This window comes from Cotesia glomerata, linkage group LG1 (genome assembly GCF_020080835.1).
Source record: "Cotesia glomerata isolate CgM1 linkage group LG1, MPM_Cglom_v2.3, whole genome shotgun sequence".
Taxonomy (NCBI): domain Eukaryota; kingdom Metazoa; phylum Arthropoda; class Insecta; order Hymenoptera; family Braconidae; genus Cotesia; species Cotesia glomerata.
The window spans coordinates 36,580,476-36,597,659 of NC_058158.1; the positions used below are offsets into that span (position 1 = coordinate 36,580,476).

Below are 17,184 nucleotides of genomic sequence, written 5' to 3' on the forward strand. Positions count from 1 at the left end.
CTTTTTTCAGTGTGGAAACTAAATTTGAACTAAAAACCTTACTTTATATTACTTTTTTCTTATAAAAAGTAAATAGATATTTTTATAAATTTCTAAATTTTATAACGACGAATTTTTGAAAATCGATCAAGAGATCGTTTTTGAATTTATGTTTTTTCACTAAATTTTTTTAACTACCTATAAGTATTCCATTAAAAAAATATGATATTTTAATCTAAAGATTCTTTCATTAATTTACCAGCGATCGCTCATCTTCTACATAATGAGAGGAATAAGGAAAATTTTGTTTCCGGCAGATTGCTATAAATTATTATTAATGACTAATTGATATTATTACCAAAATAAAACATCAAATTTTCAAATCTTAAAATTAAAGTAATAAAAAAAAGTACCTTCATCTTTCTCGTTGTCGTCCTCCAGGTCATCAGACAAATTGTCGTCCTCATCTTCGTCATCGTGTGAGCGATGTGAAGCCGCGCCCTCGCTGCCAGATGGCTCGCCAATGCTGCCACTTCCCGCGGTTTTCGAAAGATTCAGCACCGGGCTGTGCCCATTCGACGAGCCTACAATTATAAATTCATAAATATTTATTCCAATTATATTTAATAAAGTTTACTAAATTATTTTAAATAAATTTCAAATATTTATTCAGTACCCGTCCAATCAAAATTTAAGTGTTATATTTGAATGCAAATTAAATGAAACTAAATATAAGTACAAATTAAATGGGAGGTCTTGGTCAGTGATGGATTTTATTTACGTAACATTCGTCCCTTCTCTATATACAAGTACAAGTGTCGGTGAAATATCTTAGTCCTTTTTCGCAATCCCCTTCGCGACCCTTGAGCTACTGCGAGCCTAACCTCACAATCCCTAATTTCCCTCTACAATACATCCAGTCCTATAACATGTAAATATATATATATATATATGTAAATATATGTGATATCCACAAGCGTTTTAATCCTGATGTGGATAGATCTATTGACCATGATGCCCACCAAGTGGAGCGGTGACGTGTGAATCTCCCGAGCAGTCGACAGAGGAAATAAACGCCAATAAAACCGAGGTTATTAGAATAAAAATAAAATAAAAAAGTTACCTCCACTTGGACACAAATGAATGAATTCATCGGAATAAATCAAACTCGAAGTCACACGGAGTCAATCGGACTAAAATAGAGTCAGAGACACGTCGACGGTCCACCAAATAAAAAAACAAATCTAAATAAAATAAAATAAAAAGATGAATATCGAAGAGAATAAGAGACGAAGAATCGAAGCGAGATAAAGGGTTCGGCCAGACGGATTAAAATATTACGAAGATTCTGAGAGAAAGGCTCTTTGCCGTACCGTGTACCGTGTATCTTCTGGAAACCTGATACACCTAAATAAAAGAGGACTCGCTCCTCTCAGATCACTCTTTATTATTCTTATAATTTATAATAAATACTCGTGCTGATTTATTTATGATTTTATCTTGGGACCGAGTACGTAAATAAAAGCGAATTGGCCTCAGGAAAAACAAAAGGCTCCGGATAGGAAGATGTTATAAAGTTTGAACTTTTATTTAGAGGAGAAATGTCAAGAGGACTTATATGCATCGCTGGGCTTCCATTCTGATCACTCGGTTTACTATCTTAATTCTTGTGACACACTACTTCCTTCGACGGTTTGGGATGAATATCTATTGGTTTTATCGATTAAATTAAATGAGTTTGGGTATTTAATATTGACAATTCAATTTATTTTTCTTTTATATTATTGTTCACAATTATCCATAATTATTTAGTCAAAAAAAAAGAGACTTTTATATTCCACCGTTTTATTTAAAAATTATTTTGGTCGGTCATAATATGTCATTATTCATAAAGAATTTATTAAGATAGTTTCAATTGGAATTAAATTGATCGAGGCGAAATTTTATTTGATTAAGAGAATTTTTATTTGTTCTTTTCTCCGTTTATATTCATTTAATCAAATATAAATAATGGAAAAATGTATACATACCATTGTGGGAGCTGAGATCCCTCGGTTTGTGATCCAACGCCAGCGCTCGGTCAGCCTCTCCTCGCTCCTCTCTCAGCCTGGAACACACAAATGCACATTATTTATGTTAGTACATGCATATGATTGAACATTAAGCATATAAAATAATACAATATACAATATGAGAAGAAGAGGCCTCTCAGCGAGTTAATAAATTGCTGATTCAAATGATCGGGCGTGGAACTTATTCTTAACTTTTCGTCAATTTTATTTATTTATTTATTATTATTATCATTGTTTTTATTATTGCTTTTATTTTACTACAAGTTATAATTAAGTAATTATTGTACGTGGTGCGTGGGTTGATAAGTGAGGGCTTTCATGTTGAATCATCTCACGTACACTATTTTACCTTTTTTTATCGTTTTCACTCTCACCGACCTTTTATCTCTTTATGTTTAATAAAAATTAAAAAAATAATAACAATAATAATGTGGTTTTTGAATGATCATAGAACTGTCCTCAAATGATCATAAGATGCACACATAAATTATACAAAGTGCACACTATGTATGCTGAATGTAAAAATTTACAAATTATATAAGCCATAATTTCATAAATTCAAACCTAGTACAAAGTATAAGGTTAACATATTTCAAGTTTCGTAAAAGTTAATAAAATATAATAAAAAGACAAAATGTTTATAAATTTAATTAATAATGAACATGAAAATTGAATCTAGATATTTATAATTTTGTTGATAACTTTTTGACGAATATTGGAGTTACCAAGTCTTGTTATAACTCTGCTCGAAGCGACAAACTAGCCAAGGATAAAACTTTTAATCTTGTAATTTTATTTTAGATTTTTTTTAAGTTTTCAGTTGACATTTTATATTATAATTATATATAATATAAATTTTCTTCGGGAAAAAAGTTACGGCAGCAAAGTGGTGGTTGACTGGATTAAAATCGTTAAGATTTCTTGGCAGCAACTTTTGTGTATATTAATCCGGCGGATGTAAATGACAGTGTGTGACCCTCAGGCTGAAGCCGAACCCGCAGCCGAAGCTGAAAAACAACCCCTGGGTCATAACAATAAAAACCCTTTTCCGTTTTACTCTTATTTTAACTTGAATTCATCCTCATCCCGGTCATAATTGTACCGCAGCAATAAAACTTTTTTATCATCAAGCAGAGCGCTGTAAAAATGTTATTTAATATTTAGAGCTTGAAAAATTAACTGGATGCTTTCATTTGACATAACTTTTAGTTAAAAAAAAAAAAATGATTTTCATACAAGAGAAAGGAAAAAATTTTTAAGAATTGGTCTCTGGTCTGAGGATTTTTTTCACCTCGAATCGAACCGCGGGCCATTAAGTAAGAAGTTAATATCATTAAATATAATATTGGGCGCATCTGGGAGCCAAGAGCACTTACCCACATTTTCCAGGGCATCGCGAGAACAGCTCACGGCTCCTATTATACATAATACTTTTCCGACGCCCTTTCTGTATTCCGACCGCCACCCATCACTGCCCTCTTGGGTTACAGAGAACCCCGACGCCAAGTCTCCCGTCTCCCGTCTACCGACTCCCAGCTCTCGGCTCCTATGCCCTAAGCCTTAATTTTTTAATGAGAAAATGCTTTCAAAGAGAAACACCAGGAGATACTGTGTCTACGAGCAATAAGTCACAAACTGATGGCCTCGCGGTCGTTCAAACCGCTAAACAACCGTGGAAAATTCACGGAAACCATTTTTACTGCCAGACCTTTCTTTCTTTCTTTTCTTTATCCAGATATATTTCGACGAGAAACACATTTATTTTTATTTCCGCATCATTACATTCGCAGCAATTTTTTTACTCTGCTCCTATTTCTGATTTATTGGGTTATTAAATTTGTAATTAAATAAATATTTGGTGCACTGAAAAAAAAAAATTGTTTGACTTCAGGAGAAATATTTTTAATTAATTAAAAAATTATTTTGAAAAGAAGTAATTGTCTTGATTAAAGAATTTTGGATCTCAAAATTTGTTTCTTTGAAAAGATTTTATGTTTTTAATTCAAGTGTGAATTTATTGAACTAATTCAAACAATATTATCTCATCATAAGAGTGAAATTTTAAAAACAATATTCTTTTTTAATCATATGATTTTTTCTCTGTATGTTAAAACCGTAAAAAGCAATTTTTTAAGCAAAAAGACAGATATTTTTCATAAATTCCAATACAAAAAACCTTTATTTTTTTTTAATTGTCAAGATCGAACTCTCGCTAAGAGTTAATTTCACTATAAAAAAAATAAATAAATAAAAAAACATTCATCCCCCGTTTAATCCGTAAATTTTTCGGTGTATGTATATCCATACTCTATACTCTATACATTATTTAACGTGAACTGGTGGGTAGGTTTATTGGAAAAACCTGGAGGCATGTATGTAGATCTAAAAGGCATAACTCTCGTATTCATAACCACGGTCCTTTGTTCTCCAAAATTACAATTGTTGTCATCATTATCGCGAGTCGCTGTGCCACGAGGGTGCGTTTGATTTTAGATTTTTCGTCCGCGACAGACAAATTTTCCCATAATAAAACACATTGCGGCATTTGTGTCAACAAAGTAACATAAATATTTACACATAACATTAAATATTGTAATATTAATATTATATATTGAGTACGAGCGAAAGAAGGGAATAACTTGTTGCTTGACGCACAAAGTTTAGCATTTTTCACTCGGGAAATTATTTAATTAAAAATAATTTTTTTTAATTAAAATATAGAATTAATTGGCAAGTTCTATTTTATTTCATTTTATATTATATTAACGCAGGCTTTTCGCAGTAGATTTTACATTAAAATGAGCGGCACTAATTACTCTATATGAATGAGGAGGCTGAGCAGATAATTAAACCCGTAATATATATTAACGCCGTCGAGGGTTTGCAAACGTTTCAGTTGTTCATATCACCGAGTCGACGTTCATAAGCTTTTAGTTCATACACAAGTGAAATGATCCAATGAAGAAAATTAAATTTTCATTATTTTGATTGCTTTTAATTCTTCTCAAGTAATAAATATTTATTTCTGATATAAATCACCGTATATCTTTTTTCATGCAAAAAATTGGAAAAAAACATTGAAATTAGTAAATTCCAATATTTATCAATAAATTATGTTTTATTTTTAACAGTAGTCATAAATATTATTCTTATTTTCTCCTTATGATACGACAATTCGATATATGACCACGAAATTGCGTAAAAACATCAAATTATTAGATTTAAATATATTCATTCGGTTTTGAGTGTTTTAATTCTGGACATATTTTTCTTAAAATGTTTGAATATATTTGAGGATTAAAATTATTAACATTAATTAATAGTGTTGAAAAATGTTGTTGCCTCCACTGAAACAATATCCTTCTCATTAGAAGCCCAAGAGCAGTCTCCAGTATCATTAATATCGTTGCTCGAAGAAACCTGCAAGAGGGAATAATAAACAGCCTGATGTAGTCTGCGAAGGAATAAGGAAAAGGGTGAGAGTTATTCTCCCTCTTTCTCTTTATCTCTGTCTTTCTCTTTGTCTCTCTTGCAGGCTCTTCTTCTGCGAGACCAGTAACATGATCCAAAGTGACGAAAATTTTCCAAGTAAGTGTCATTCGAAGCAAAGAAGAAGCTGAGTGTCGAGAACCACCGTCCTTCAAGACTCTTTACATTATTATTGATAATTGTTTAAGGAAGACAAGGAGATTAAATATCAAATTACAGCCGAGTACCCAGTGTCTTTGACAACTTTATTTTTTTTATTCATCTGACTGAAGTGGTATGTATATAGCAATGCTATGAAATATTGTCAAACACGTTTACAACATTTATCAAATTGGTCTGCAAAAAGAAAAAGAAGCAGATGTTAAGAGGGGTCGAAGATTCAATCAGCGAATACCGGGCATTCTTCGACCTCAATAAAGTCGGCAAAGTTGGACATTTTTTCGTAAATTTAATCTATTTTTTTGTATCGGAATTGTATATACATGCATTGTGAATAGATCAAAGTGTCTACTGTTTACAATATTATTTTTTTTTTCATCTTTACCTCAATTAATACATAAACCTATAAATTACTACTTTGAAAATTAATAATAAAAAAAAATAGGAAGGTATTTAATTTTTAAAAAAATTGTTCTATTATAATTAATAAAGCATTGAAATTAATTACGAATAAATAATAGCAAAATTCTGTATCTCCGTTTATTTTGCAAATAATAGAAAAAAATTTTTTCAATAAATAGAGAATTTTACCAGAAAAAAGTTTTAAAATTGACTACAATTTTTTAAAATTAAAATAAAATTATTTGGATGAAGTTTTTTAATTTGTGAATAAAGTTTTAAGAAACTAAAGTAATATTTATTCAATTAGATATTTAATTCTGACAATATAACTCAACAATTTGGCAAATTAACTTATTTAAATCGTTTTCATTTAACATACTTGGCTAAATAAAATTCATACTAATAATTTAATAGTTTTAACAAAAGAAACATCTTAAAAAAAAAAACTTTTTTTATTCATATATTATGGCGTAAATGATGAAAAAATAAGAAATATAATTTTTTAGACACAATTTTCTACTTATAAAAAGTTGAATTTGAACATTCCAAACCTTCATGACACCCCAAACTACAAATTGAATTCCCAAGCCCAGCATAAAAAAGCGTAAAAATAGAATGCGAGGAAGCTAACAGATTTGGACACGGATCTCCCGGAGAAGAGAATGGAACAAAACAAAACTATCCATATTCTGTTTGATAAACTGAAACTCCCCTCGGTGCAGCCTTGACTAATAGATCTCAGCAGCAGTCATGACACAATCATACGCAGACTAGCGTTGCGAACGGTGATATCAATCCAGAATACGAGCATAGCAGCGAGAGTGCCGGTTCTCGCGCCTCTGACTCCTCACCCGTACCAGGGTAACAAGTCGCTGATAAATGATCCTCGCCCGTGTACCGACGATTGAGATTAATTTCGCGGATGTTACATTGGATACTCGGGACGATATTTTAGGCCGAGGCTCGTCAACCTGATGAGGGTGCTTGTAAATAAAGAAACATAATATAATAGTAATAGTAAAGCACAAAGTCATCAGAGGGTGGAGATACTTTTGCTCGAGCTCAGGAAGAAAGACGCACCAAGCTAACGGTGGTAACATGAGCCTTCAATTATGCCGAATAACGTTCAATTATTTGGAATGCAAAGAGCCAGTGAGTCTTTGGACGAGTCACGACTTGTAATGCCGGATGAAATAATTAGGACTCCCCTGGTCTGCCCTCTTTACATATTTTATTTTTTCTCCGTTTTTATTCCTATCCCTATCTCATTGAAGCTGACGCTGATGCTCTCCAGTATTTCTCAAATAATCGATCAGACCAAGACTCCCTTCCTTGACAAGGAACGATGCAGCTAATTATGCGCATCCAACCCCAGTGATAGAACCCCCGCGGACAGGAAATGAGACTCCCCGAGTTCCGTTGAATCAGCTTATGTGTAGATAGATATATTTCGTTGCTGTACGAGTCAAATGTTGTACAGTCGCCAGTCTTCGGTGGATTAAGTAGAGTTAGAGCCCAAGACGTTAAACCCAAAGTTTATGCTTCTTAGAGCGACAGCGGTTTAATTAGACTACCAAGACTAAGACTGAAACTGTAGTCGACGACAACGGGACTACGGGACAGCATTTTCTCTGGGTTGATTGAGCTAAATTGTTTCTGGGGCAATATAACCTCCGGTGATAACGGGAATCAAAATGAAGACACTGCATGATTACCTGGAAGACAATAGCAATGAGCCGGGACAATAGGCTTGAATAGCAAGTAATGGAGAAGGAGTGAGCCAGTTTATCGCTCACCCAGTTACTGTCTGCTAAACGACCAGACACTTTTTGTCCTCGGCTTATTTGCTTATATATTAATGCCTCCCTTCGTTTGCTGTTAGTGAGATCGAGATTTGCAGACGAGGAATGGAAAACTACTTGCTAAGGATTTAATTATATAAATCTTTTAATAAATTACTATCATTGTGATTTTTGATAATACAAAAAATTTTTTACGAAAAAAATAAGATAATCTGTTCTACATGACAATGACTCACAGAAGCATAAAAACATAAATCCTGAAATTATGAGTATCGTATAGAGTCGAGAGAACTAAATTCTATATTTATGGATATTTTTTGTGAACGACTCTGATGTGTCGCATGTGGGTTAGACATATGCCTGGTAACGCGTTACAGAAGATAACGCGACCCCTTTCTATTCCTTCGACCCCAGTGGATTTCGGATCTGGGCTGCCGCGGCTAAATGTAAAATCAACACCACGAATACATAAAATAGAGCCGAGAATGTAGAATATAGAATGTAGATATCTTTTCTGTTTGCGGGGTGCAAATAGCCGCAGTTTAAAGTTCTCGAGCGGCAGGGCAGGGGAAGAAAAAAGTGTGTTTTCAAATAAATCAGAATCAGTAGAAAATAAAAATCACTTTCCAGCATTGTGGTGAGTACACGGCTGATTCGATTAAGGACTATCGATGGTCGTTATGGAGCCCGAGGGACAGAGAAGGGCGGCTTATCGCGGTTCGGGGGGACACTGAGTTGATCTCTTCCATCGAATGTCATCCGACTACGACTACGGATCGTAGTCTGCTACGACAACGAGCTTTTTACTCGTTCCATTCTCCGAAAGTCACTTTTTACGGTTCTGCTTTTTTGCTATTTTTTGTCGACGCTAAAAGCCAAGTGATGCTACACAAAAGCTCCCAAGATAAGACGTCACATATGACAATATATTTTATCTGATTTTATATATTTTTTCATATTATATTATTATATTATTAATATTATTAAAGTAAGAAAAGAAAAAAAAATTAAAAAATTTTTTATTTTTCATTTAACATAAAATTAATAATTCTAATTCATCAATTTATACAATTCTTTTAAATTAATAATTATTTAAAAAATTAATAATTAAATAAAAAATATACATTTTTAGCAACCCTGGTTACAATCAACAAAGACGACACATGTTTGTTTATGTTTATTACTCCCACTGATTACATATGCATACACGTTATGAATAATTCTATGCTATTCTGATCTACCCCTTTGTGCCCCGGCAGCCTTGAGGGATACGCAGTCTTAGTGCAAGAGCAAGAAAGATTCTATAAGGGCTCGGTTTGGGGTCGAGGAACATAAACGATAAGTCTCCTTCGATCCCAGTATACGATATACAGTACATACTCTCTTTCCCTCGACAATTGTTGCCCCCGAATGCTCAGCCGGCAGGCAGAATGCAAATAAACTCAGCCCCAACATCCTCCGCCTCTCTCCGTCAACACCCGAGTGCAGATTGAAGAAAAATACACCCGGATCTTTGCTGATCTGGCTTCTCTAATTTTTATTTTCGTTCGTGATACTCTATTTTAAACTACAACACTTGTCATTCGGTTGACGCAATGTTATTGCAACTTTCAAGCCCACCCTTGACTTTTCTTTTATGCTGACATAAGGGTAGAAGTTATATTTTTCATACAAATATGAGATTCTATTGAAAAGTGATTATTATACAAAATAACTGACGGGTAATGAGGCCTAGCTAAAGATTGTTTGTGCGATAAAATTATAAATATATAATTTAATTACTAATATTTTATAGTAATTTTGTTTTTGATTACAACATTAATGATCATAATTTTTTTTTAATGCTTTATATAAAATGTTTTTGAATAATAATTAACATCAAAATTAATCGATACAATAAAAAAAAAAAAAAAATTTTTGATTAATAAGATTTTTTGGCTTAAGAATTTGTTAAAAAGAAACATTTAAATTTATTAATTTCTTAATAAAAGAATATCAAGATCTGTCATTATTAAGCAAAAACTATTTCAATCAATTCATCAAACAAGAAAATATGTTATGTCCAGTTGAAGATTATATATAGTGTCGAAAAAATTTTCTTAACAAAAGTATTTTTTTCCAATGTGTAGTTTTTTGTTGATTAAAAATATCAAACAAAACATTTCATAATTCTCATCAAACTTCACCCGCCTTTTTAATAGTCCAAATAATTAAAGATCTAAATAGAAGAAATTTTAGATCTTTTTACTTCCCAGAGTGCTTCCAATTGCAGCTTCTGTAACTTTTAACTCCTCACCCTTCCCACAACATTCAACACTTTCATGCATGAAAGATCAGAGCTCCCCCTTTTCTACTTAACTTTTGTGTTGACACTTTTCTCAACTTGCTTATCGGGTTTGCGCAAGAATAGGATTCGAAGACGGTTCCGAAAAGCATAACCGTACCGGTAACTGCGTCCCCCTGGCTGATCCGAATTATTTTCCCGGCTTCTTCACCTCGAGTTTCTCTTTGCAAAGGAGTATTCACTCCTTCATCGACCCTAGTGGGAAATGCCTCGATTTTTCCTGGTAGGTATTTTTATTATTTAGTAACTCCATGTGTAGTGTGAATGGTAAGGTTGTTGGTTGTGAGTGTAATCATCGAGACAGGATGCCTTTTTGGGTGTACTGTGGGGATGTAACCCTTCGAAAGCGGAGATATCATGAGAGATGACAGTATCGCACGTTTCACGGCACTTAAAAATACGGATGGTGAATTAATGAAATAAAATCCACGCATTGTATGAGTGCTTTTAACGTTTGTCCGTCTATACATTCCATATTCACCCTCTTCCACCATCCTATCTACAGATATATCTGCGCGTTATTTTTATAATTTCCCTTTATTTCCCTTTCGTGCGTCTCATCTCACCTTTACTTTCTGGCTCGCATCGTTCTCATCAACCTACGGTTAATTTCAGACAACCCTTTCCTCCCTCCAGCCAACATGTAGAAGGGCCCGGAGAATGGAGAATGCCAGAGTGGAGACTCTGACTGCTGGAGAAAGAGAAGAGGTCGAAAGAGCATTCTGATGTGCCAGGGGAAGTATATTAAGCGACACTTGGAATTACAAATAACAAATTGCAATTTGATTCCCCGTACGCGAGGACTCTTCTCACTCCCCCGCTGTCGAGAGCCAAGGGCGCAATTTATCATTAGGGACGAGTATTTGGTGACATTCACTCTGCGGCATTCATATTCTTCTCACACCCTCTACTCCCTACCAGCCTTCGCTTGCTTAATAATTTTCTCTCCGTTAACAAAAACCTAGATGTAAGCCGTGGGAAAAATAATTTAACCAAAGGGTCACTTATGGATTATCCAGAATTCCATTTTAGGAGGCAGAAGTTAAGGAATTTTGGGCTATGGAAAAACTACCGAGGTATCACGATGGCGCGTGACACGGCACCCGAATCTTGAGCTCGTGGATCCCAAATAAACAGCTGGGAATGGGGTTAGGTTGATTTTGTTTAGTGAGGACTCGCCAGAAATTATCTTTTTAATTTCGGGGAATGTTTGAATAAAAATTTAGTTGAAATTGCCGATTAATTTTTTTTATTCAGGGGAAAGATTTAAAGGATTAGAATATATTTTTTAGTCAGTTTAAATTAATTTTAAATATTTTGTTGATCATAAAGCATTGAAATTTAAAGTAGTATTGATAAATCTCTAAAAATTTTAAACTAATATCATTGAATTTTGATAACTTTATTTCCAATCTTCAAATTTATACTTCTTAGAAAAATTACGGTTAATTAAATTCCTCAATAGTTATACAAAAAAAGAAAAAAAAATACTTGTATTGAGAAAATTCTTTTGAAAGAAGAATATATATTTTTGATAATTATCAATAAAATATTTTATTATCTACAGAATAGGTCAAATTAATCGCAATAGTTTTAAGATAACTTAAATAAAGCTATTTATATCTTTGTCTGTCATAATAAGTTGTTAACATTATTTTGATTATTACAAGAAATAAAAACATTTGAATGGTTCATTTCAACAAATTTTTGAGCAAAAAAATCTTCATCTAAAAAATCATTTTTCTCACTCAAGACAATTTTTAAAGAACAAAAATAATGACTACTCAAAAATTGACGATTATAAAAAAATTTGAACTTGATTTTTTGAAAAGTTTTTAAAAGTTGAAGCTATTCTGTTTGTTCAATTTTTATGAATTTTAAAAATATCAGAAATTTATTCAATAAAATTTGAATAAATTAGATACAGTTAAATTTTGTCGATAAGTTTTTTTTTGTAATGATTTTATTATCATAATAATAAAAAAGCCCTGATAGTCAAAAGATTTAAAAATAAACAATGTTTAACCGCTTAAATCTGAAAGCCTACAATCTATAAAACATCAAAAATTGAAATCATTTTTCCAATTATCAAAATCAAAAAAATATTTAAACAAATAGAAGAAGAAAAGAGGGGGATAAAATGAGTAGGTGTGAGTAAGAGTAGTGGGTAGTGGATAGTGGGATGACTAGGGGTGGCAGAAAGGCGCATCCCTCGTGAAGGCAGTATCGATCGGAGACTTTAAAATTCAAAGAAACCGACAATGGCTCAGCTTGAGCTTCAGTTGGTGGTGTTCTCCTCGAGCGAAACCGCGGAACAGAACGAACGTTTGATACAATATCATATTCCATTCCTTAGATTTTCATTGTCTGGGCCTAAAGCCCTGCGCTAATAATAAAAGATTGCTAGCTCATGGTGGCTCCTTATTCTCCTCAGCCTCATTCTCCGTACCGCGGGGACGGTAAAAACCGTAGAGCAGAGCGAGAGAATAGCAATGAGGGTGAGGATGTGTGTAAGGAGTCAAGAACCAAGTAACAGAGTAACAGAGTAAGAGAAAATGTGGTAGGTACCTTCAACGCGTATAAGTCTCGAGGCGACTTCTAAGAGCCTTCCTAACTTTAGTACTACATCATCTGCCCGATAGCAGAACCAGACTATAATGCTTCTGTTCGCTCCAAAAAGTTTTGAATTCCACGCGAATTTAATATTCCGAACAACCGTCTAAGTATGTACACGTTACGCTGTAACTTTTATCTTCCGCGCTTCTTACAGTACTCCACTTCTTATTCCCTTTTAAATCATATAATATGATACAATACTTTATTATATCTTATGTTATATTATATTATATTATATCTATTTTACCGTTTCGTTTTGCCATCATCACTCATCATTTGCTTTTAAAAGCTCCCTCAGCTTCACCGTATATTCACTGATACAATTCCACTGATTTATTTCCGAGGATGGAGTAATAAACTAGATTTATTAATTCTATTTCTAAAATCTTGTTTTTAGCAAACATATATTTATTTCAATTAACTGATTCGGATAATTGATCGAAGCACAATATTTTAATCCATAAAAATGATATTAAAAATTTATTTTTTAAGAATTGACATTTTAAAAGAAATTTTATTGTTTTATGGTTTGAAGCAATCATATATATTTTTTTAATTTAATTAAAACTAGAATAATTAGAAAAAAAAATTTTTTTTTAAAATCAACTTTTTTAAATTATTTTTTATTTTACACTTAAAAAACAAAAAAATTGAAAAATTATTAAACTTATGTGGATACATTTTATTAATGCTTTTCAGTTGATAAAAAATGTTTATTAACATTAAAGGTTTCCAAATGAATAAAATAATTAAAAGAGAATGTTAATTTGTTGATTGAAAAAAATAGTTGCCAGAAATTAGTATCCTATATATTTCAAAGAATAAATTTTTTTCAATTATATTGCATGTAACATGAGTAAATCCTTTTGTGATATAAGCTAAGGAACGCAGATTATTTATTAGGCCGTTTGAGTTTGTGCTTGAGGGATGAAAGGAATAGAAGGAATGAATGGTTTAATTATTATTGCTATTTGTATTGCCATTGGAATTAGTATTGTTTTTGAGCCTTTGGGGCCAGAATAACCCTTCGCTTTGGTGCACCCCTGTGAACTGGAACTGACGATCGACGTACACCTGAGCTTAAATTGAATGTTTTAGGGCAGGGGCCGACCAAAATGAAATTTTTCGCGGTCCATCAGGTTGTGCTAAAATAGTTGTATGTTGTATTTATATTTGTTCTTGCTTTGACATCATATCAATCGCTAGTCAGTTTATTCACTGCTTTTCAAGTGAGGGGAGGCCATTGTTTCATTGTCAGCGGAAAATATAATAATGGAATGTGATTACATGTTTAGTAGGTCTGTTGCGAGCTGTGAAAATGAAAAACAATTCTGTTCTCATTAGCGGAACAATGAAATTTTTTGGTGGTTGCCAAATCCGGAAAATTGACAGAAGGTGTAAAAGTGGAATTGGTACTTGAGGGAATCGTGAAATTTTTTAAATGGCTGGTTGAGTATTAGCTTTCTGATATTAATTTTTTAGAAAGATTGACTGAAAACAATTTTAAGTATTTTTTTGTATAATTGATTTTGATGTAGAAATTTTTGAACAATTTTATTTTCAAGTCAAGTTAAATAGTATGAGAAATAATTAAAAAATTTATAATTTCAGAAAATTTGAAATGTCAATTTTAAAATCGAACAAATTTAAAGTCAAAAATATAAATAATAATTTTTATCTAAAACTCCAGACCTCGGTTGAAACGTATGATACCTTACAAAAAGGCGAAACGATTTGTCAAGGGGCTCGTCCTCTCACCCTGTGAGTAAATATAAGAGTGTTTTTGCGTCTGGAAATATGTAAAACACACGAGAGACACCATAATGTGCCAGAGCCAAATGGCTCGATCTAAAATAATAAAAGTTTGTGCAATTTGTCAGACGTTCATTTTTGAGTTCAACTTATCTTACTTTTTTATTGTTATGCCGTTTTATTTATATATTTTGGCAGCATAAAGTTCTACTACGTTATGCGACACTTTATATTCATCCACAAGTTGGTATGTAATGCCACCTCGTAATTTCGTGATGTGCCAGCTGCGACTTTCGACACAGCTACTTTGTCGAACATTTAGGCTAAAGCATCCATGCCACTTTTGGGTAAGTAGCTTCCTTCCTTAATTTAACGATCATACTGAATGACGACAAGACACTAAATAATAAGCAAAAGGAAAATAAGGTAGAACATAAAGTACCGGGTTCATGGCTATATACTGTCATGCTAATTTTTTTATCTAAGAAAAATAATTTACTCATGATACACAAGAAATTTTTTAATTATATACTCGTTAAAAATTTTTTGATATGGCCATGTATGTCTAAACATAATTTTTTATGTCCTGATATACCCACAAGTAGTGTTTAATATTTCCGACAGATGGCGCATGGTCGCTTAATCTTTTCCTTACAAAAAAGTTTAGTTGAAGATAATAAAGTTCTAAATTAAAAGTCCTTATTTTCACTATTTTAATTAGGTTTTTCATAAAAATTGGTGACTCGAATAACTTAAAAAACTAAAAAAAAAATTTTTTTTCGTTTGTAAACAAAACAAAACCTAAAATATTTGAGATAAAGCGAGTTATTTTTAAATAACATTTAATTAGATTTGTAAATGTAAAGAGATTTAAAAACTGAATTTTTTTAATTCTTTTAAGGAACTTATCTGACATAAGTTCTTAATTTAATCAACTACTCGGCTGTCCAATTTCAAAACACAGTAAAACTAACATTTAAAAATTTTCTTCAATTTTTCTTATTAAAAATAGTTTGCCTACCAAATTGATGAAAAATTTGATTTGTGAATAGAAAATACTTGAATTTAAATATTTTTAAGAAAAAATACTAGAAATTGAAATCTAAAAGTTATAAAAAATGCAGCAATACTAGAAAAAATTAGGTATAAAAATTTTGCAGTTACTGTGTTTCAAAATTGGGCAGCCGTACTAAACCAATGTTTGTTAAATAAAACACATTAATTACCGTACACATTTCTAAAAGAAATGAAAAATTATAATAAATTATTGTTTTACTCTCATACATAGCCTGATATAGCCATACTTCAAAAAAATTTTTCACGGATAAGTTTTAATAGATCTGATGTATTACTAAAAAATAAATTTTTCCATCATTTATTTTTTCATTTTCTTAAAAGTTTCGCATATTAAAATAATCTGTCCTTGTTCACCTGGCAATAATTTTTTTTTTATTCTACTCGCTAAGACGAACATATTGAAACACGATACAAAGTTGACACTTAATTTAATAAAGTAAATCTGAATTTAAATTTTATTCGCGAGGCAGAGCAGAGCATTCTCGGTACACATTCAGCAGGACTACTTAAAGCTTTAGATCGACTCGAGGGTCTAACATTGAAGAGAATGGCGTCAGAAATGAATAAAAAGGCAGTATGGCACAAAATGAGAATAAGAATAAGAAGGCAAGTTAAATTATCTTACGGTAGAATTGCAAAGCGTGTAAAGCAGGTAATCTCATCCAACGTTTACGATACAGACGCTAATAAAATAATATCTACAGACTTGTTGGCAATAATATCCCGAAACAAATGTGCCAGACGACTTTTATTAAAGTATCACATGGGTTTAAGCCGAAGAGGACCAAAAACCTCGGGAATTTATAATAAAAATAGTCGGTAAAAAAGCAATAATCTTTCTTTTTAAATTTCCACCCTTTAATCAGTACGTAGAAAGATTTAATGTATTATGTATGCATTAAATAAAATTCTTTGGCCCAACTGACGAAGGGCTTAATGATGGCCAACAGCTCGGACGGGATAAAATGTTAAATACGAGCAGCCAACACCGGGGGCTACCAATAAAATTCACATAAAATAGTCGCTTAAATAAATGCACCTGCTTCGGAGAAAGACCATCCGTGTGTTATGTATTTCATATACATATAAGCATAACCAGCAGGAGATACCGCACCGCTAAATTTTGTATTTGAGTTGAATCGAACTGTATTTAGACGACTAAAATGTCATTTTTAATTGTGACAAATATATTTCCTGAGCACGTTGCCAATTAGCCACTTCCTTGCTGGTATTTTAGCCATCTAGATCCATTTTTTATTCATGGAAATTTGTTTAATTATCATTGAATAAATGTTCAGTTAATTAATTTATGGTTATTTTTCAGACAAAGTTTGACAACCGTGCAATTCATTTTAACATTTGTAATTAAAATTTTTTTATGAATTACAAATTAGCTGGAGTAATATAAATAAAATGTTCAAAATTTTTTACTTTAAAAATTCTTAGGATTGATAAAATTGTTTTATTAAACTGATAAAAATATTCTATGAAT

The 17,184-nt window shown here is 32.2% G+C and overlaps 1 protein-coding gene across 6 annotated transcripts in view; it reads right to left on the bottom strand.

Moving 5' to 3' along the window:
• Positions 1-17,184, bottom strand: part of LOC123273099 (dachshund homolog 2) — a 230,557-nt gene that overhangs the window by 88,014 nt on the left and 125,359 nt on the right. For all 6 annotated transcript variants that reach the window (XM_044740336.1, XM_044740345.1, XM_044740331.1 and 3 more), the window contains 2 exons: positions 2,010-2,086; positions 393-563 (listed from right to left, as the gene is read on the bottom strand). In XM_044740336.1, coding sequence (XP_044596271.1) covers positions 393-563; positions 2,010-2,086 — 248 coding nt within the window. The remainder of the gene's footprint in view (positions 1-392; positions 564-2,009; positions 2,087-17,184) is intronic.